Source organism: Thalassophryne amazonica, chromosome 5 (assembly GCF_902500255.1).
Source record: "Thalassophryne amazonica chromosome 5, fThaAma1.1, whole genome shotgun sequence".
In the NCBI taxonomy this organism is placed as follows: domain Eukaryota; kingdom Metazoa; phylum Chordata; class Actinopteri; order Batrachoidiformes; family Batrachoididae; genus Thalassophryne; species Thalassophryne amazonica.
The window spans coordinates 52,545,879-52,567,928 of NC_047107.1; the positions used below are offsets into that span (position 1 = coordinate 52,545,879).

The 22,050-nt window shown below is 40.7% G+C and overlaps 1 protein-coding gene across 2 annotated transcripts in view; it reads left to right on the forward strand.

Moving 5' to 3' along the window:
* mvk (mevalonate kinase) overlaps positions 1 to 22,026 on the forward strand; it is a 40,681-nt gene extending 18,655 nt beyond the window's left edge. The window contains exons 2-11 of one of the 2 annotated variants that reach the window (XR_004560740.1): positions 5,278 to 5,425; positions 6,451 to 6,595; positions 9,700 to 9,855; positions 13,005 to 13,108; positions 13,273 to 13,318; positions 13,467 to 13,557; positions 15,565 to 15,684; positions 15,780 to 15,933; positions 21,162 to 21,389; positions 21,452 to 22,026. Coding sequence is in view for 1 of the 2 variants with exons in the window: in XM_034170239.1 (XP_034026130.1) it covers positions 5,278 to 5,425; positions 6,451 to 6,595; positions 9,700 to 9,855; positions 13,005 to 13,108; positions 13,273 to 13,318; positions 13,467 to 13,557; positions 15,565 to 15,684; positions 15,780 to 15,933; positions 21,162 to 21,313 (1,116 nt within the window). In the remaining variant the exon portion in view is untranslated. Of the gene's footprint in view, positions 1 to 5,277; positions 5,426 to 6,450; positions 6,596 to 9,699; positions 9,856 to 13,004; positions 13,109 to 13,272; positions 13,319 to 13,466; positions 13,558 to 15,564; positions 15,685 to 15,779; positions 15,934 to 21,161 lie in introns of both variants that reach the window. The other variant, XM_034170239.1, reaches the window with a different exon arrangement.
* Positions 22,027 to 22,050: the final 24 nt, after the last annotated feature.

Sequence of the window (22,050 nt, forward strand, 5' to 3'; positions counted from 1 at the left end):
GAAAGCGGAGGACGCGCCACAGAGCGTCCATTACGCAGGACAAAACCACCTCGGTGTTGGTCTCAGGACAGCTTCAGGTGGATTTCAGAAGGATTCCGGTTGCTTTCCAGTCGTGTGAATATCCGATTGTGACTTGTGCATGAGCTGGACATGCCAGAACATGTCCCTGTGAGACTCATCAAGGCGTTGCTTGCGCGAGCGGCCTGCACCGCCACACGCGGAATCCTCCACACGTCTGTCTTAATGTGCCGGAAAAGTGCTGATGTCCACGTCTTTTCACAATTCCTGTGGTAGTCAGATGACATACCGGATCAAAGACAGCGTCCAGTTTAAACATGAACGGCACCATTTCACTGTACAGGGAGTTTTTGTCATGGAAAGAGAAGCTGCTCCACCGTGCGTCGCGGTGCAGCCGCTCGGCGCAAAGCAACGCCGTGCTGAAGCCTCACGGGACATGTTCTGGCATGTCCAGCTCATGCACAATCACGATCGGATATTCACACGACTGGAAAGCAACCGGAATCCTTCTGAAATCCACCTGAAAGCTGTCCTGAGAGACCAACACCGAGGTGGTTTTGTTCCGCATAATGAACAGAGCCGTGGCGCGTCCCTCTGCTTTTCTTTCCATGAAAAAAAAACTCCTGTAACGGTGGAATGTGCCGGAAAAAGTGCTGATGTCAACATCTTCTGCCTTTTTGTGAAAGTCAGACGAGGTCCCGGATCAACAAAGCTTTCACGTTGGAAATGATCTGGTTGTTTGTGTGGGGTGTCAGCCTGTCGATGGGGGCTGGGAGCATGCCACGCTCTCAGCAGTTGTGGGCCGTCATTAAAGCGGCAGTAACACCCCGTAATCTGTTTAATCCCCATAAAATTGTCCCTGAAAGCCATATTAATTTTTCGAACGCTGTCCACCTGGAGGTCTGTCACAGTTTCTGGAAAAAAATTGATGCAGCAAAACTCCAAATTGTTCAGACATTTATTTGCAATAAAAAATAGACGAGAGGGGTGGACTACACCTCACTCAAAGCCTGCTCAGAGGCGAATGACGCAACCGTCAAGCATGAAAAAACTCACGCATGCGCACGAGGGTTCAAGCTTGTCTGACGCAATCACACGTGATTCAAATCCATATGGTTTTTGAAAAAAATAAGGTCGGATACTTTTCTAACAGACCTCGTAGAGGGGTGTTGGGTAGAGGTGGCTGATTTGGTCTTGTCTCTGCAACAAAGGTGTCACAGGCTTTGTGGTGAGTGAAGGAGATCTCTCTGAGAGGTTTGGGTTCAAGGCTGCGCTGAGTCCCCTTGTTTCACTGGCACTACTCAACTGTGCAGGCTTGTCCAGTGAGGCAACTGGACACGGCATTCTCCACCTAACAGAGCACAGGTTTATATTGTGGCAACAACATATACATTCATATGCATAATACAAAGGGGGGGATACAGACACTCACTTGTACTGAAAACAATGTTACGTGGCCTTACCTTTTATAATTTTCAAGGTAAAAAGTGATTTGACTGACTAAAGTTAAGTTGCCTGTATAAAATCGGATTGTGCAGCAGTTATTTTTTCCAATAATTGTCGCTGACTTTGCAACTTCTCAATATATTTAAGAAATAAATCAAGGCCAATATAATACAACCCCAATTCCAATGAAGTTGGGACATTGTGTAAAATGTAAATAAAAACAGAATACAATGATTTACAAGTCCTCTTCAACCTATATTCAATTGAATACACCACAAAGACAAGATATTTAATGTTCAAACTCATAAACTTTGTTTTTTTGCAAATATTTGTTTATTTTGAAATGGATGTCTGCAGCACGTTTCAAAAAAGCTGGGACAGTGGTATGTTTACCACTGTGTTACATCACCTTTCCTTCTAACAACACTCAATAAGCATTTGGGAACTGAGGACACTAATTGTTGAAATTTTGTAGGTGGAATTCTTTCCCATTCTTGCTTGATGCACGACTTCAGTTGTTCAACAGTCTGGGGTCTCCGTTGTTGTATTTTGCGCTTCATAATGCGCCACACATTTTTAATGGGCGACAGGTCTGGACTGCAGGCAGGCCAGTCTAGCACCCGCACTCTTTTACTATATGAAGCCGCGCTGTTGTAACACGTGCAGAATGTGGCTTGGCATTGTCTTGCTGAAATAAACAGGGACATCCCTGAAAAAGACGTTGCTTGGATGGCAGCATGTGTTGCTTCAAAACCTGGATGTACCTTTCAGCATTGATGGTGCCGTCACAGGTGTGTAAGATGCCCATGCCATCACAGATGCTGGCTTTTGAACTTTGCACTGGTAACAATCTGGATGGTCTTTTTCCTCTTGTCCAGAGGACGCCACGTCCATGATTTCCAAAAACATTTGAAATATGGACTCATCAGACCACAGCACACTTTTCCGCATTGCATCTGTCCATTTCAAATGAGCTTGGGACCAGAAAAAGCTGCAGCATTTCTGGATGTTGTTGATGTATGGCTTTCACTTTGCATGGTAGAGTTTTAACTTGCACTTGTAGATGTAGCGACAAACTGTGTTAACTGACAGTGGTTTTCTGAAGTGTTCCTGAGGCCACTTGGTAAGATCCTTTACACAATGATGTTGGTTTTGTAATGCAGTGCCGCCTGAGGGATCAGAGGTCACGGGCAATTCAATGTTGGTTTTCGGCCTTGCCACTTACATGTAGAAAGTTCTCCAGATTCTCTGAATCTTCTGATTATATTATGGACTGTAGATGATGGAATCCCTAAATTCTTTGCAGTTGAACGTTGAGAAACATTGTTCTTAAACTGTTGGACTATTTATCCACGCATTTGTTCACAAAGTGGTGATGGTCACGCCATCTTTGCTTGTGAACAGCTGAGCCTTTTGGGGATGCTCCTTTTATACCCAATCATGACACTCACCTGTTTCCAATTACGTGTTCTTTGAGCATTCATCAATTTTCCCAGCCTTTTGTTTCCCCTTCCCAACTTTTTTGATATGTGTTGCAGGCATGCATTTAAAAATGAGCAAATATTTGCACAAAAACAAAGTTTATCAGTTTGAACATTAAATATCTTGTCTTTGTGGTGTATTCAATTGAATATAGGTTGAAGAGGACAGTTCTGGACAGGAGCAGACAGCAACAGCAAAAAGCTAATTTCTATCAAAGTCCTTGTCACAGTGTTAGCTGCTCTCTCTTGAGGTGAACTCTAAACTAATAGAACAACTTTTATAATCAATTCAGTGCCTAAAATGTGTCTAGCTTCTAAAATTAGGCATAACATGACCATAATGTGATCATTTACAATTTATTTTCAGTAGTGTCCCTAAAATACAGGCTTCTAACTGTCCAAATATTAGCTACTTAGCATAACAAATCACAACACAGGGCATCGAGAGGACATTACACTACTGTTTACTGAGAGAAATGTAACCTAGCTGAGATAATATTTGTGGTAGATATAAAGTCATGTTTTGTTCAAATTAAGATACCTTCCACAGTAATGTAGTGGCATGACTGCAGGACCGTCCCAACCCAGGCCAAGTGAGAGGATGTGCTGGCTGGACTTGGGCTGACACTGGCTTTAAGAACAATATTTCCCTGTTCTTTATGCAACAGAACACGGACAACTTTACCGCTATGTAAATGTTGATAGGCTTTGGTGCTTTTATAGTTCCTTATAGCCAAACTGTCCACGCCGAGTGACAACACAAAGTAGTAGTAGTAGTATTTATCGGCATACATGACTGAGGGCCACTTTTTCATGTCATCTTCCCACTCTGTTATGACCTGTGGGTGAGCCAGTCATTCCTTTTGAGCTTTTCAAAAAGGTTTTTGTTTCTACCCATGTAATGACTTCCATTTTTCTATATTGAATACATTGCTCACCGGAAGTCCTAAGCCTCTGTTGTAAGAGTGGGCGGGGTTGAATACGCTGAATAGCACATGTGCCACCCATCAGAAACAGATTTTGTGCTTAATTGAATCAAAGGAGAGTGAAATACAGCCACAATTCCAATGAAGTTGGGACGTTGTGTAAAATTTAAATAAAATCAGAATACAATGATTTGCAAATCCTCTTCAACCTACATTCGACTGAATAAACCACAAAGATAAGATATTTAATGTTCAAACTGATAAACTTTGTTGTTTTTGTACAAATATTTGTTTATTTTGAAATGGATGCTTGCAACACATTTCCAAAAAGTTGATGAATGTTCAAAGAACACCAGGCTCTGACATTAAGCTTTTTAGTGTACTTGTCCGTAGGACAGTAACCCTGGCAGTTTACTTGTCCTATACGAAAAGCTGGTTGTCCGGACAAGCGAGCGCTGCAGGCGCGAGCCGCGTAAAGCGTGCCAAAGGCAATGGCGCATGCCACCTAAGGGTGTCTGGGGCATGCTACTGTGGAAGTACTGAAATTACACTTTTTCATAAATTGCTTCTCTCCTGTGTGGGTGGTAAAATTCAAATTTCAATGGTTTTAGATGCATTGAAAGCAAGAATAATAGACAAACAAAATTACACTTATGTTGTAATATCAAAGTTCTTTTTTGTATTTTTCTGTCTATGTTAAGAAAATAAATAACATTGAAAAGTTTAAAAACACATTAATATTTGATGGACATAGCATTTGCTCTCTTCTTTAAAAATGACACACTGTACCTTTAGTCCAGTAAGAATTCAGGCAGAGTCATGTTGTCATGTTTTGTCAGTTTTGTCATGTTGACAGTTTAGCTTAACTTTTTTGAGTGGGATTGCATATTTATTAAAAAAACAACAACACAACAACAACAACAAAAAACAGTATAACCCCTAATTGTCTTGTTTGAACAAGAGCTAAATCTGAACTGATTTGACTGTCAAATCAAAATCAATTTTATTGCCACGTAAGTTCTCACGTAAGTAATTTGATCGGGTGTCATTAGTGCATAAACAAAAATAATAAAAAGAAAATGAAAAAATAATTCTTTAAGAAGTAAAGGAGTAAATCTGCTCTTTTAAAGATGAATCCTGAATGAAAAACTTTCTGAATCAGTTTTTCACACTTTACTGTTTACTGTTTACTACAGTGATATGCCACCTTAAAGTAGAGATTACATATCGCTTTTATTGAATTCCCTCCAGAATGTTGAGACTTGGATTAAGAGACATGCCAAATTGCTGATGTTCTAAGTCAGAAGGAGGTCACATTCAAATATTACTGTGTTGTGCCTTGTGCAATAATGTAAAAATGTGAAAAATATGAAACATAGTAAATATTATCATTTTTGATGTCACAGGTGGCCCTTGCAGTGGCTTTAAATCTGAGAACATACCTCCGGTTGAAATCCACCTCTACTGGTAAAGTTTGCATCAACCTCCCAAATATAGATACATTCCAATGCTGGGACCTGTCTGAACTGAAGCAGCTTCTTCCTGATAACTTTGGTAAGGAATGATATATGGTTCAATTTATACATTTATACGTTTATTTATATTTATACAGCACCAAATCATCACATAGGTCACCTCAATGTGCTATACATGTGTAAAGTCTAGACCACTCTCTCCCAGAGAGTGGTTTGTGGGACACTGGTGGTCCATGAGCGACCCCTAGTTGTCCTTGGGCATATTGGCAGAATAACACATTTGTATTAGTGTCACGTTCTAACTTCAAAGTGTTTCTCAATGTTTAAAAATGATTTCAAAGTCTAATAGATCATAGAATATGTGGGCTATTGTCGTTGTTAAATCAACTTGTATGTAAATCCAAAAATTTGGTTTTGAATTACATGCTTTGTGATGTTAGCATCACAAAAACATACAATTGACAAACGTGATGCCAGGTATGGCCATTTTACAATGTTTAAGTTGTAATTTGTAATATGCTGTTGGAGTGGTAAGCAGACCTATTGTTTTTGGATATTTGGGGAATTAGGTGGTCTGCAAGTTGTTCTTGTTTTTTTTTTCCATTGTTTAAGTGGTCCTTAATCTGAAAAGTTTGAGAAACACTGGTCTAGACTTTACCCACCCCTTGAGCAAGCACATTGGTGACCGTGCTATGGAAAAACTCCAGTGTTTTTTCATTATAGGAAGAAATGTCAAGTAGACACACTCAGTGAGGTGGCCATCTGCTTTAACCATACTGACAAGAAAAACAAAAACACAAGGTTGACAGAACATGCAGTAATAGAAATGTTGGAGCTAAACAACCATATATAGTCCAGTGGTCACACTGACGGGCTATTTGACAAACATGATGTCAAGATTAGAGTCCCAGTGAAATGGACTGCATTAGTAACTCAGTGGCTGTGACAACACCTGTAGTGCTTTTCCTAGGCTTTGTAAAAGCCTAGGTTTGTATGCAGTGAGTGACTAGATTGAATCGACTGTAGTATGGAGTTAGGTCAAAATTAGATTGTATTATAGTTGCTGTGATTTCAGTTATTGGTCTTGTAACTTAATTTTAATAGGTAATAGGGAGGCGGACAAACGTCTGGATCCTGAACTTATGAAGAGACTGCATGAATTTGGCTCCAGAAACAGTGGAAACCTGGATGGTTGCAACGTGGCTGTTTTATCTTTTCTCTGTATCTACCTGGGCCTGTTTGGATCAAGGTGAGATAAGACCATTATGATGGCAGTTGAGAATGGCAGTCTTTTTTTTCTTTTTTTTTTTGCCTGTTCCATACATATATTTTCAAAATTTGTCAGTAGCAAATGTTTAGGTAGCAGTCATACAAGTCGTTCTCATTCATTTAAAAGTGGTGGTGTTCCATACTGACATTGGGTAACCAGCCTGTCCCATAAAAACTGAGTCAGCAAGTTCATCAGACTGGAAAATTAAAATCAAAGGAGTAATAGGGTTTATCACATTTATATCTGTTTTATCACATTTATAGAGTGGACTATTAAGAACACACAGGCTATCCACTGTTCAAAGAGTAGGTGTCACAGCCATCTGGTGTGGCATCAGGGTTCCAACGAGATGGGTCCAATTCAGCCTTCATTTCTGTATCAGTACTGCGTGAGATTGACACCAGAAAATCCCCAATTTAAATTCCCTTCAGATTGGAAAATCACTCAGGGCCCTTTTGCAATGTCCTTAATCCCCAAGTTGCTCCCAGTTTACAGTTGAGTGCCTTGCACACATACACACTCACATCAGTGTATGTATGGATGGGTGAATCTGACACATCATTGTAAAGTGCTTTGCTTCAGATGGAAAGTGCTATGGAACTGCAGTCCATTTGCCGCTTCATGTAGATAAGATTCATAACAAATCCCAATAGTTAAAAATTAATCAAATAACTGAATTGGGACATGAGAAATAAAATTAATTGTCCTGTTGTATGTTGCCATCACAGATGAGTGCTTTGACCTTACAGGTCTACGATATGGAAAGAAGACTATCATGTTGGTTGTATGAATTATAACGAATGAGATAGTTTGTTATCAGGTGGCGCAAGTAGCTGGTGTGCTTGCTTCCCAAACAGAAGAGTATCCAGTGTAAAATGTGTGCCAAATCAGGATGCATATGGCCATATTGGCTCTGCTGTGGTGATCCCAATAAAACAAAAGGAAAAAAGGGAGAAGCCAAAATCTGTAAAGCCATAGTTTGTATCTTACTCTCAGGCCACCAGTTTGAGACCTCTGCTGGACTGGTAATGAGTGCCTGTCGGATGTAACTGTGATGTATGTGCTCCTCCAGCATGGAATAAGCTACTAAAACTGATCATGTGTTTGAGTGAGAGTTACAATTTGTAGTTAAACCTTGCATAATGAGGCTTATCAGATGGCTTGAAGTATTTCAGATTTTGATGTCTTCTGGAAGCGATTGCTTCTATTTTCATTCAGCATCAAACAGTAAAATTGTGGGTGTACTGGCATCATTATGAAACCAGTTTGCATTTCCAAGTAATGTCCTTTGTTGCTCTGACATGGTTCTCTTGTTTGAAAAATAGACTTATTTCTCATGCTGGTGAGTACAGGAGGTAAGGGCCATTTCCATGGCACTATGAAAACCTGTCCACCTGGAAATGAAGATGATGAAGGGAGACAGGCAGACCGGATGTTAGGTTTGGTGACTGTAGCAGCTAGGAACCATGAAGATGGTCGGGAACATTGGGGGTGCAGCTTGTCAGGAGGTTTAATCGAGGCAGATGCGGTGCTGGCATGTTGGAGAGAGGTGATGAGTTCTGACAGGATGACCACTAATGAGAGTCTGGCAATGCGCCACACTTCAGCCTTTAACAACTCCGGATGTGTTTTCCCCTCAAGAGATGAGCTGTGCAATTAGTTTAGAGTATTGTGTCTTTCCAAAGCAGCTTCCTTGACAGACATTGTCAGTAGGTTTGTGGTGTATCTGTGTGTGTGTTCATAATCATGTAATCTTTGGGGTACAGACAGTGGCATAATGAGCCAACACCGGGTCCTAATGAAGGATTGTCAAGGTGCCCCCCCCCCCCCCCCCCCCCCCAGAATGCATGCTGATGTAGTGTCAGCTACGCATAGACACCACAACAATTAAAAAAAAAGTCAAATGCTTTGTTTAAAAGATAAAAGCTATGTGTGAGCAGTGATCTGACCACTCACAATTGTGGTTGAAAGTTTTCATACACTCATCATGGGCATGAATGCCATGGTAATTTTTGGCTTTTAATGATATCTTTGAAATGTTCTTTTGTCAAACTTAAAATGGCCCCAAGGTTCGTTACACAGGACTGAATGTTGGTATTCCAGGGGCCTAGGATATCAGCAGAGCAGGGTGTAGAAGTGTTTCCTTCAAACAGGATAATCTCTGTCTTGGATTGATTAAAATTTAGTAGATTACCGCTCATCCATGATTTGACCTCACTCTAACAACCCAATAATGGCTGCACAGGGTCATTACCTAACGACCTTTGTGGCAGGTAAATCTGGACATCATCAGCAAAGCAATGGAAAGAAATTTGACATTTTCAAAAAGCATCACCAAGGGGCAACATACATATACAAAAGAATAGGGCCTAGAATGGAGCCTTGAGGGACTCCACAGGTCAGTGGGGCCACATCTGAAGAAAAGTGACCAAACTGCACAGAGAATGAATACATAGTATCCATCTATGAATTACTTTAATACTGGGTGATGCTTTCAGAGCAATGGATAAAGCCACAGCAGCTAAGGTGAATTGTTGGAGGCTTACAAAATAAAAATGATTCCTTGTGTGCATGTGTATGTACTCAGCACTAACACAGAGCATTTAAAATAAAAAGCCCCCTCCCATACAGCCGCCCCCGAATGCAGTATATTTACATGTTGCATACACGAGGTACAAGATATTCATCTTAAGTACTTACTGGAATTTGATCCAAATTGTGGAAATTTCTGTGTTTACATCACTGCTGGAAGTGTAATGCATTCAATTGAGGAAAAAAGTAAACCATCTGTTTTTCCTGAATTAACAACTTAGTTATGTTAGTTATGTCATTGAAAAACATTGCTGTTGTGAGGCACAACACAATCCGGCTTCATATATGAAAGTGTTGTGAGCCCCTCCTTCAATATATATTTCCAATACAGACGTATTTTCTGCTTAGTGCTAGTTATGCCACAGGGTTCAGATAATTCATTCATTTTCTAAATCTGCAACAGCATTAAGTTGCATGTGCAGTACACAAATATGTATATATGTATTTTTTTTAAATTTCCATATATGTATACTTTTTTTTTTCTTTTTCAGAGAGTTGCCCAGTCTGACTGTATCTGTTTGGTCTGAGCTGCCAACTGGAGCAGGACTCGGGTCAAGTGCTGCATACAATGTATGTGTTGCTGCAGCCCTGCTCTGTGCAAGAGGAACTATTCCTTCTCCTCTCAAAGACTGGAATCACACTGTAAGGTAATGATGTTACATTAATGGAAGGTGTCCATTGGGATTACTGCACTGACATGTTGAAGAATCCCGAAGACTATGCACTGAAAAGTGTACTTCACTAAAACAAAAAATCATGTCATGTGTATGACTTGTAATTCCCAGAAGCAATTTAAAAAGAGTTTTGAAATGAATGGAATATTGTGGACTTCCTATATTATAATAGCCAAGTGGCCTCTGTTTGCATGTATGCATGTGTATTGGCTTTGATCATGGAGAAACTGGGGAGAGCTGATATTTGCCGTTTGGTATGCTTATGTATTTTGGGTCAAGGATTAACGTGTGAAAACGAAAGTTGATAAGACTAATATTTTTGAACAATTAAGGGATATTAGCTGACAAGAGTGAACAAGTACACTGTACTGACTGCTTGTGACTACTATGAGGCGGTGGGGACCCCACAGCAGCACTCACTGCCCCTCAGTGAGAACAGATTGTATGCGTGCTTTCACTTTTGAGTCGGCAAACACCAGGAAAGTCTGCAATGACACCAGGAAAAGTAGCTAGATTTGTCGCTAGTCGCTTTTGAGAAAATAAGTTGTCCAGAGGATTTGGAAAGTCTCCAGATTTAGCAAAAAAGTTGCCAACTTCACAACACTACCCACGGGCAACACGCTAGTTTTAATTCTAAGCTTATACAGTTAGGACATAAATATTTGAATCATGAAGAAGTCAATATGTCAATTACAGCATATTAGAGTTGAAAGGACACTGAATGTGAACCCAAATTGCAAACTACCAGCTTAATATTTTTTGACAAAAAAAAATCAAGCAAACACTGTAGGAATTACAACAGTATGGACCCCTATTTTTAAGGGCCCAAATATAATTGGACTTTACTCAGATGCTTTGTAGCAAAATTGCCCCCCACCTCATTGCATTTGTAAGTTGATAACAGGTGTAGAGTTTATTTAAAATTTTGCATTTGTGATCTGTAGCTGTTAACTATCAACAAGAAGTCCAAAGAGCTGTCAGGGCCAGTGAAGTATCAGTGAGAAACCCAAACAAACTTACCCCCAAGATTCCAATTACATCTGTCTGGTGAGCCCAAGGAAACTGTGCAGTGTTTTCTGGCAATAAAAGAAATCACTGGAGAGATCATGATTTACTCTCAAACAGTGTTTCCCAATCATCGATTTCTATTTACTCACTAGCTGGAGATCCAGGGTGATCTGCTCATTCACTGGCTGTTGCCAGAGCGCCGCCATCTTGGTTAGCGTCTAACAACCAGACATAAATAGAAATCATTGTGGGCATGATCAATGTTTTTCACCATAAATCTGCATTTTCCATGCTATTACCGTGCTGTTACATTTATTCAAAAACAGTCCCACATTTGTACAGCCACTGTTTATTAAAACAAATATGGAAGATGATCACACTATTTGTACAATAGACTTGAATGAATTTGTTAGCCCCAGTTCAGATGATGTACAGAGTTCACCTAGAGTTATGAATTTTGTTGATGCTATCCCGACCACTGAAGTCATTATCTTTTTCAAGACAGAAAATAATACAATCAGTTTGTCAAACAGAAACATATATGAACACATTGTATCTGCCGTGACACGAGCTACTCGTCTGATCCTTAATTAATTTCATTATGAAGTTAAAGATGGGAAATAATCAGGGGTGAAACTAAGAGCTTCACGCGCTGGCATCATATTAAAGATATTAATATAAAGACTGCGCTTAACCCACCTGTGGCCCCGCTTGTACGCAGAACTCAAGTACAATAAATAAAATGAAACAGCCACGTTAGCGTCAGGGGATACAATTCCTGGTGGGGATAACTACTTTGGCATGACACCGGCCACTTCTGTCGGTACTGATGTTTTCCTCTTGTTTGTTAACTCTGATAGTGTGCGCTCCACTCCAGCGGGATCTGAAAGCACTACATTGGGATATGTAGTATATCATAGAGAAATGAATCTCATTCGTGTATATTCTTATATTAGTAGAATATACAATGTCAAAGTGACTGTCATATGACTGACCAATCTGAGAGAAAAACATTTCCATTCTATGAATTTGCTCTTACAGAACATCTCAGGATGGAAAACCTGATGTGAAGAAAAAACTGAGGCTAATTAAAAAAGGGATAAATTGAAACTTAGACTTCTAATTGAATCGCTAAACGAATGGTGAGATATTTATCATGACAAAACATTCGGGCAGTAAAACATAAGTCACTATTTTACAGAATATAGATCAACACAAAAATCCATCGTTTTTTAACCTTTATTCAGCAATTTTAGTAATTTCCCCACATCATTTATATTACATATAATACACACATGAAAGCTCACTCCACAATCCTTTGTCAGCTTGTCGCAGCACCCAAACGCTGCACAAAACGGCATTTTCAGATCACTTTAATCCGAGTTTAAGTCAGCGAATCATCTATTTCTATTTAATCTAATGCCTGACGATGCCTAATAACGCTATGCAAGATGGAGGCTGCCTAGCAACAGCTCACGCACCCTGCTCAGTGTGCCGCTCTTGCTGGAGCGACATCTCTGCTATTTTGGCATTATGGGATAGCTCGCCGGACTACTGTCTCCTAACTCAGCACTGAATTTGCTAATGTGAGAAGATGCTGCTGGATGAGTGCGAGTATATTGACTTATAATTGTGACCAAAGGACCTTTGTGGCTGGGACGGTGGTGGGATCAAACCCCGGACTGCTTGAACTAAAGACCAGAATTCTACCAGGTCACCCAAAGGGGAATTCCCCATTAGCCAAGCTAGTGGGAACGTCTTTTCAATCCGGACTTCATCTTGCTACATAATCATTTAGGTGTAAAAACACGCTAGATACACAAGTTCTTGTGCCAAATATACTCCTTATGTTTTTGTTACCCATGAAAACGCACTGTCATCGCAAATACAGCATTATTTGGGAACTACTTTTTGTGCAGGAATTCATCAAGCACGTCGGCCGCGGGAACGTACTAACACAGAATATACAAAAACTGTATAGTTGTTCAGCCAAAATGAGTGTGTCCACTTTTAGCTTGCCATAAGCTAAGCTACTGCCATCTAGTGGATCTAATAGAAGTCGATGTATCTGAAGAAAGAAGTTGATGAAACTCAATGCATTTTGTTAAGTGTAGGTGGTGCCAGGAGGATATGGAGTTGATCAACAGCTGGGCTTTCCAAGGTGAGATGATTATCCATGGCAATCCTTCAGGTGTAGACAACGCTGTTGGGACGTGGGGTAAGGCCTGAAATGATCAAACATATGGTAGGGTACATATGGTGTTATGCCACCTTTTGTCTCTATGGGCACACAAAGCTCTTTAAGGAACACCTAAGTATTTTAAAGCTACTGATGATTATCGTTTGATTATCTGTTTAATGATTTTATTCTCCCTAATGTAGGTGGCATGCTGAGGTTCTTGGATGGGAAGATAATACCACTAAGCCAGTACTGTCAACTCCTATATATTGAATTTTATAGTAAATTGTTTAAAATGTATTTCCTCACAGATTACAACATAAAGTAGCACTAATGCATTCTCACAGCACCTGAACAGTACTGCTACATGAACTTTAATTTCCTCCTTTACTTGCAGGGTGCCACTGCTAAGAATCCTTCTCACTAACACCAAAGTACCACGAAGCACCAAGGTACTTGTTGCCAAGGTGAAGGACAAAATTAACAAGGTACTAAACGGTTTCTTCCTCCCTTGTGTGATACTTCCCGACACTGTAATTAATATAATGGGTGGTACTTTTACATGTCAGATGCTCGAGAGCCTGCTGTTGAATGCCTTCATAAAATATTGAAATTAAACTCTTAGCCAGCACCCCTGTGTGCTGTTGCCTTGGTGACACCAGCAGGTGTGCAGATTTGTTCTTCAAGACAGAGTGGCCGCCATGGTGTTGTGGCAGTGTTGTGATCAGAATGTAGCAACACCAAAGTCAAACCAGCCATTTTATAGACCATGTTTGTGTGTAGTCTTTCCATCATATAACGACTGATTTTATTTATGTTTTGGAAGTATGTGTGACAGGGAAAAGTGAATTTTTTTTAAAGCCAAGCACAGTGTGTAAAATAGCTGCGTCTGGTGCCATCTGTTATTGTCTACTTCTGGTGTGATGGTGGTGAGCTTTGCCACTGGGAAATACAGCACATTCAGCAGAAATCTGGAGAACTGACAATAGAAATATGATTTCCCGCACCGTTGAGCATGGGATGTGACAAAGAATCCATGAATATGCATGTGCAATCATTAGAAACACAGCTTTATCTGTATGTACTTAGAAATAAGGATTTTGTCTTAATTCAACCATGTAATGCGAATTGGCCTGGTATTACCCAACACAAACTGAGACCAAAGTTCACCAGATGGTTTTTGGAATATCAACAGAACAGAGAACTGGACTAGATATGGCTAGATCATTATTTGTTCTTCAAGGTTTGTGAAAGATACCAATGGTTTCCAAGAAAGCACAAAGAACAAACAGTACCCAGAGGTTTATTTCCACAAACTTTGCAAGGCAAATATGATCCCAATACTGTTATTGGGGTGGGTGGGGGTATCTTAACCTTAAGATAACATTGGGAAATGAGGCCCACATTTAATCACAAGTTAGGTGTGCTCTGACTTAATGTGCTAGTTCTACATGTTATAGTTCACTGCACTCACCACTGTACGGAAACACCCTTCATCTGGCTTGGCAACCACTCAGGGAAACCCGTGTTCTTTCCCTAGTTCAGGAAAGCTTCCATTTCTGTGTTGCAGTCAGGTGAAATGTAGTCATCTCCTTGCTTTTACAGTTGCTGGGGTTCCTTGGCACTGAGGCACATGCATGCTTGTTCATGCTCAGCGAAGCACACCACATGGCCATAGTGTCAGACCCGATGTTCCCTCACAATGCAATTAGTACACCTCATCTGAGTTTCACTCACGCCAAGGTTACTCAAGGAATCTCTAGAGAGACCTAGTACCTAAAACATCCTATCATCATCTTGGGTTTTTGCTCTGACTATAGTCCAGAAACACTAGGACATTTTAAGATTTTGACTTTGTCCAGCGATTTGATTACTTTATAATTCACCCAAGATGTTTCTTGACCTCAAAGGCTGGTTCCCAGAGACATGAATGCCACTGTTGAGATATGTGGGTAGCAAAAATCCCTACTACTGTTTGTTCTGCTTTAGATCAGTATGCTGTGATGTAAACTGCTTATGTTGCTCTTGAATCTCTATAGAATAAGAAGCCTGAGCCACCAAGGTCAGCCAAGAAGATTATTGCTGCTATTTTCTGGGGTAGCAGACATTTATGTTGGTTACATACGAGTTAGTTCTTCAGTCAATGCTGAGTCTTACACAGGCTTTCTGTGATACCTGTGATAGTCTATCAAAAAGACATGCAGAGGTAAAATCTATTATGGCAGCCTTCTCCACCATGACCAAATTGCCATGACAGCTGTAGAGGAGTGTGGATATATGGACCATTGCCCCACCGTCCCCGTTTACATGACCCAGGTCCCAGCAAGGACCACCTACTTCATTTGAAGGAGCACCTTCACAGAGGAAAATGTAGATCTCCTGAAAAAATGGGAAACACATGCATGCATGTTAATGTTTAAATTTCAAGTTAATAGTATTGATTTCATGACAAAGCTGAGATTGTTGATTTCTTTCTTTCTGTTTTCCTCATGTAGTTTCCCTCTATCATGTGGCCTGTGCTTGATTCGGTTGATGCCATATCTGGTACTTGTGAGAAAGTCCTCTCAGAGATGACCTGCAAGCCTATAACAGGAGAGCATTACAATATTCTGGAGGTACAGAACATTTTTAATTTTTGCAAACAAATTTTGTGTTACAAATACATAACACCAGACAGGTATTGACGATAATTGTACCATATCACTTACAGGAGCTCATTGACATTAATCAGCACCATCTGATAGTGATGGGTGTGGGACACCCAGCTCTGGACACAGTGTGCCGGATCACACTAGCAAGAGGGCTTCACAGCAAGCTAACAGGTGCAGGTGGAGGGGGGTGTGCCATCACCCTGGTGAGACCAGGTAGTGTTCATTGTCCCATATATTTGTACTGAACTCTGCTAAACACACAGTTTATCCAAGTGAACATGCCATGCCAGTGTTTTCAGTGTTATATAGATATATACACTCAACAAAAATATAAACGCAACACTTTTGGTTTTGCTCCCATTTTGTACGAGATGAACTCAAAGATCTAAAACTTTCTCCACATATGCAATATCACCATTTCCCTCAAATATTGTTCACAAACCAGTCTAAATTTGTGATAGTGAGCACTTCTCCTTTGCTGGGATAATCCATCCCACCTCACAGGTGTGCCATATCAAGATGCTGATTAGACACCATGATTAGTGCACAGGTGTACCTTAGACTGCCCACAATAAAAGGTCACTCTGAAAGGTGCAGTTTTATCACACAGCACAATGCCACAGATGTCGCAAGATTTGAGGGAGCGTGCAATTGCATGCTGACAGCAGGAATGTCAACCAGAGCTGTTGCTTGTGTATTGAATGTTCATTTCTCTACCATAAGCCGTCTCCAAAGGCGTTTCAGAGAATGTGGCAGTACATCCAACCAGCCTCACAACCGTAGACCGCAGACCACGTGTAACCACACCAGCCCAGGACCTCCACATCCAGCATGTTCACCTCCAAGATCGTCTGAGACCAGCCACTCGGACAGCTGCTGAAACAATCGGTTTGCATAACCAAAGAATTTCTGCACAAACTGTCAGAAACCGTCTCAGGGAAGCTCATCTGCATGCTCGTCGTCCTCATCGGGGTCTCGACCTGACTCCAGTTCGTCGTCGTAACCGACTTGAGTGGGCAAATGCTCACATTCGCTGGTGTTTGGCATGTTGGAGAGGTGTTCTCTTCACGGATGAATCCTGGTTCACACTGTTTAGGGCAGATGGCAGACAGTGTGTGTGGCGTCGTGTGGGTGAGCGGTTTTCTGATGTCAATGTTGTGGATCGAGTGGCCCATGGTGGCGGTGGGGTTATGGTATGGGCAGGCGTCTGTTATGGACGAAGAACACAGGTGCATTTTATTGATGGCATTTTGAATGCACAGAGATACTGTGACGAGATCCTGAGGCCCATTGTTGTGCCATACATCCAAGAACATCGCCTCATGTTGCAGCAGGATAATGCAGGGCCCCATGTTGCAAGGATCTGTACACAATTCTTGGAAGCTGAAAATGTCCCAGTTCTTGCATGGCCGGCATACTCACCGGACATGTCACCCATTGAGCATGTTTGGGATGCTCTGGACCGGTGTATACGACAGCGTGTACCAGTTCCTGCCAATATTCAGCAACTTCGCACAGCCATTGAAGAGGAGTGGACCAACATTCCACAGGCCACAATTGACAACCTGATCAACTCTATGCGAAGGAGATGTGTTGCACTGCATGAGGCAAATGGTGGTCACACTAGATACTGACTGGTATCCCCCCCAATAAAACAAAACTGCACCTTTCAGAGTGGCCTTTAATTGTGGGCAGTCTAAGGCACACCTGTGCACTAATCATGGTGTCTAATCAGCATCTTGATATGGCACACCTGTGAGGTGGGATGGATTATCTCAGCAAAGGAGAAGTGCTCACTATCACAGATTTGGACTGGTTTGTGAACAATATTTGAGATAAATGGTGATATTGTGTATGTGGAAAAAGTTTTAGATCTTTGAGTTCATCTCATACAAAATGGGAGCAAAACCAAAAGTGTTGCGTTTATATTTTTGTTGAGTGTAGATAATCAATTAAAGTTGTCCAGAAATTTCCGGTTTCTGGATACCTCTATTTATACGATACATTGGGTTACTTGCTGTAACATTTGTGCTAATTTCTCTGAGTTTTATTTAATCTTTTAGTACGATCAGTTCCAATGAACTTGTCATGCCAGAGCTGTGTAAATGACATGTGATTGTCAAATGCCACTTGTGTCTAAACCTGGGCTCATGTGGATAGTGACAGAATAAATAACACCCCAGTGTACCATATAAGTCTATGTGCCTTGCCCATAAATGTCAAAAGTGTCTAAACAGAGTGGAGCATGTTGCATATTTACCTACTGTGGGACTATTAAAGGAATATCATTTTAAATGAATGATATGATATTAAAGTGTGTAATGTATGAAATATTTCAGCAGTTACTGAAAACATGGGCTTGGATGACAGCAGACTAACTGCACAGGACTCGTACTACAGGTCCTAACCACTCATAGATGTGTGCACCTACGTGAAAATCCAAGATACACAAAATTTGGTAAATCCGGGAAGTTCTCCAGAATTGCTCATCCACATATATGACTGAATCTGTTGGATCTTGCATGAGGCTTGCACTGTTATGATAAAGTAACATGTTTGACTCATGACAGATCGTATTTAAGATTAACTGACTCAGGCAAAAGGCAAGATCAAAACAGGCGAGGGTCATACACGGCGAGAAATCAAACTATGGCAGAAAACACACGAGAGGCTTGGAACGAGGCAGTATGCACAACGAACTAGCAGTGAGTGGTGGAAGACAAGGGGTTAAAAAGCAGAGGATAATCAGGGCGTGATGAGATACAGGTGCAGGAAAGAAGGCATGGCTGAGAGACAAGAGTGGAGTGACGGGTGGGCGTGTCAGACCAAAGCAGCAAAAAAGAGGAATGTGACAGAACAAATGTTAAACGATTAGGAAATAATGATACCTAAAATCCAAATGTGAGAAATCGAATAAACAAATGAAAAGGCAGAAACAGAACAACAGAAAATTAAAGGCTGGATCTAAACTAGAACAGAACTCAATAAGTGGCTGACGTGTGACATAATTCTCAAAACCTAACTTGATAATACAGAATGACTAAATAGGAAACAGAGACTAAACTAGAACCAAACAACGCGGGTGAAGTGTAACAAATCATAAAACCAAGACCAAAGTGTAAGAAACAGAAAATGAACACTCAGGGCCAGACAGAAGGACCAAAACAGGGAAACGGACAAAGACTGGGGGACAAAAGCAGATTCTGGGCCGGTCCAGGGCTAAAACATGACAGTGATAATCAGATAGAGTTCCAGGAGTTCCCAGAAAATCTCTGATCCCTGGCTAAGGTACTGTTTGCACTCTAGTGGGTGCTGCTCCAGTTGTTTGATTTGTTTGTTTCAGCTGATGCATATAAGAGATTTTGATCCCCAGTTTTTAGGCTGTATTCCATCCTCAAATGATTTGCCTGATAATAAATTCAGCTTGATGTGGGAGGTTTGTTGACTCAAGCCGTCAGGCTCCTGCTGACAACAAACACTGTGTTTTCTTCAAACACTCCCTCAGTGATCTATTCTGAAATGATTTGAGTGACAGGATATGATGAGAAGATCATTTGCAGGTAGTAGAGTGCAAAAGATTATGAACAAACTTTTAAATTATTCTTTGCAACAAAACAAAAGCAAAGAAACTGTGACTTTGGTGGCTGCCAATACTTCCTAAACTGTAATGTTTAAAATTCCTTAAGTAAATTTCCAAGTGTTTTTTAGTTGTTCTGTAAACAAATGCTTGTGTTTATCTCCAATACCCGTCAACTCTAAAGTCCTCAAACTCGTTTGACACAAAGTCATTCCAGCGGCGGTACCTTGGATCCTCTGAAGAGACCTAATACCAAAGACATCCAGTCTAGTTTGTCATGACTATTCAGAAATTCAAATAAACATTAAATTTGTAACTATATTCCTGCACAGCTGTGTCAAGTGCTAACCTCTTGTTTGTTTCCAAACCAGTTCCTCTTCCCTTTAAAGCAAGCACATGTCACATGTTTGATCTGATCACATCTAAAGAGCATTTTGGCATTTTCACCTTCAGCCAGTGGTGGGCAGAGTCTAAAAGTTAGCTTCAGTAACCAATAATCTGCTAACTGAAAAATTAACTAAACCAATCAGTTGCTGAAACATTTACCAGAAGCTACTGTTAATGGCTAACTTTTTTTTTGGTATGATTTCATGTTTGATTTTTTTTTTAATCTCTAAAACCCTAAAAAACAGACCTTAAGAGCTGAAGCGCAAACATGGAGGTTCCCAAAAAGGTTTAGCATGCCAAGATAAGATGATCAAGATATCCACCCATTCATTTTCTAAACCCACTTACTCCAGTTAAGGGTCACTGAGGCGCTGGAGCCTATCCCAGCAGTGATGGGGCGTGAGGCGGGGTACACCCTGGACATTACGTCAGCCTATCACAGGACCACATATAGCCAGGCAAACACATTCACACCTGCACTTATGGTCAATTTAAAGTTTCTAATTCACCTAACTTGCATGTCATTGGATGTGGGAGGAAGCTGGAGCACCCAGAGGGAACCCACACAAACACGGGGAGAACATGCAGACTCTACACAGAAAGGCCACAGGCCACCTTGCTGCCCCTGATCAAGATGTACATAAATAATAAAATGAACGAATGAAATTAAACAGCAGTTTTCATTCAACACACAATTTAGAATGTAGAATTAAGAAGAATGAAGACATAAAAATACACATGGAAAATAATTTTAATCTAATTAATGCATTTACTCTGGCTTGGCCTTGAGCCCTTTTAAAACCATCCAGCCTCTCTTATTGAGAGAGAAGCTCAGAAAGATGGGGTGGCTCCCTCCCTCAGTGCCTGGATTATGGACTTCCTGACAGGACGAAAACAGTTTGTCAGTCTGGAGAACTGTGTCTCTGGGACAGTGGCGAGCAGCACTGGGGCTCCACAGGGGACTGTTCTCGACCCCTACCTGTTCACTCTGTACACAGCAGACTTTAATCACAACTGTAAGTCTTGCCATGTCCAGAAATGTTTGGACAACACAGCCAATGTGGCATCTGTGCAGAGAGGGCAAGACCAAGGAGATGGTCTGTCTGTCTCTCACCCCCCTTCCCCCCAAAGTAAATGCTCTTTGCCTTGGGCTCATGTCATTTTTGCTTGTTGGATTAGTGTATAAGCTCCAACAGGAACACACACGACTTTAAGGTTTACAAACATTTTTAACTTTTAAACTCATAAAAATGTTAGTTGGCTTTACTTTGCAGAACTAAATTTAGTGGAAGCTAACTGGTCTGCTAATGGCTTCCAAAGTTAGTTGAAAAGCTGATCTGATAATGAATACGTTAGCTTTGCTGTTTAGCTGTTAGCTGATTAACTGAACTGTGTCTATCACTGCCTTCATCCACATGTGTTCAGTTACATTTTTTTCTTTGTAAGTGCCTGACACATGACTTGTTTGTTTTGCTAGAAACAGATGGCTCGGTTCTCCAGAGCATGGTACAAGACTTGAAAGACTGCGGCTTTGACTGCTGGGAAACAAGTATTGGTGGTCCAGGTGTTCAGCAGCACGCTCTTCTCTCTGTTAAGGAGGAAGTTCTGGAAATTTTAAACCGTTACTGACATCAACCTGTGAGTGTTGCCTCAAGATCTTGGAACTGAATGCTGAGTGTGTTGGCTACAGACGTTTTTCCAATTCAGCTGATGTAAACATCTGCATTTTTCCACTGAATTACTAGTTTTTCTTTATTACAGTTGGAAAGCACAAAATCGGTGCTGCTACTGGATGAAATTTCTCATTTCAAACATTTGCTTGTCCTTCGGGTACAGTTTTGTTGCGTTTTCTGTATTGAGCTTTTTGTCCAGTAGATGGCATCAAAATTTCAAAAATTGTTTTGTGGAATGGGGTGATTTGATGTAAAGTGCTTCTGATAATTTGATTCATGTGGAAGTTAAGCATTGCCAGAATTAATTTGCAGCACCATCTAAATGTATAAAAGCAGCAGAGCTGACCCATCTTAATGATTTATATGATTATCAGTCATTAATCTTTTCTGGTGATGAAAAATACCTTCTTTTTTTCAGTGTTTGAGGTGTACGCTGACGGCCCATTATAATGTAAAATCATCAAAGTAAAATGTAATGTATGCTTCTCATTGTATGATATAACAGCTTTAAAAAAATGTGCTCCACTTTTCTTATAACACAGATCATGTGCTTAAAAATGAAAGCAGTTTTAGTAGTTTTAATTCAGAATATTCAAATGATACCTAAGTGTCTGCTAATGGTTTGTGAATAAATGTGCCTCTGCATCTGTTGGGGTTTATTTCAGCGTTCTACACGGCATGCTTTGTTCGTTT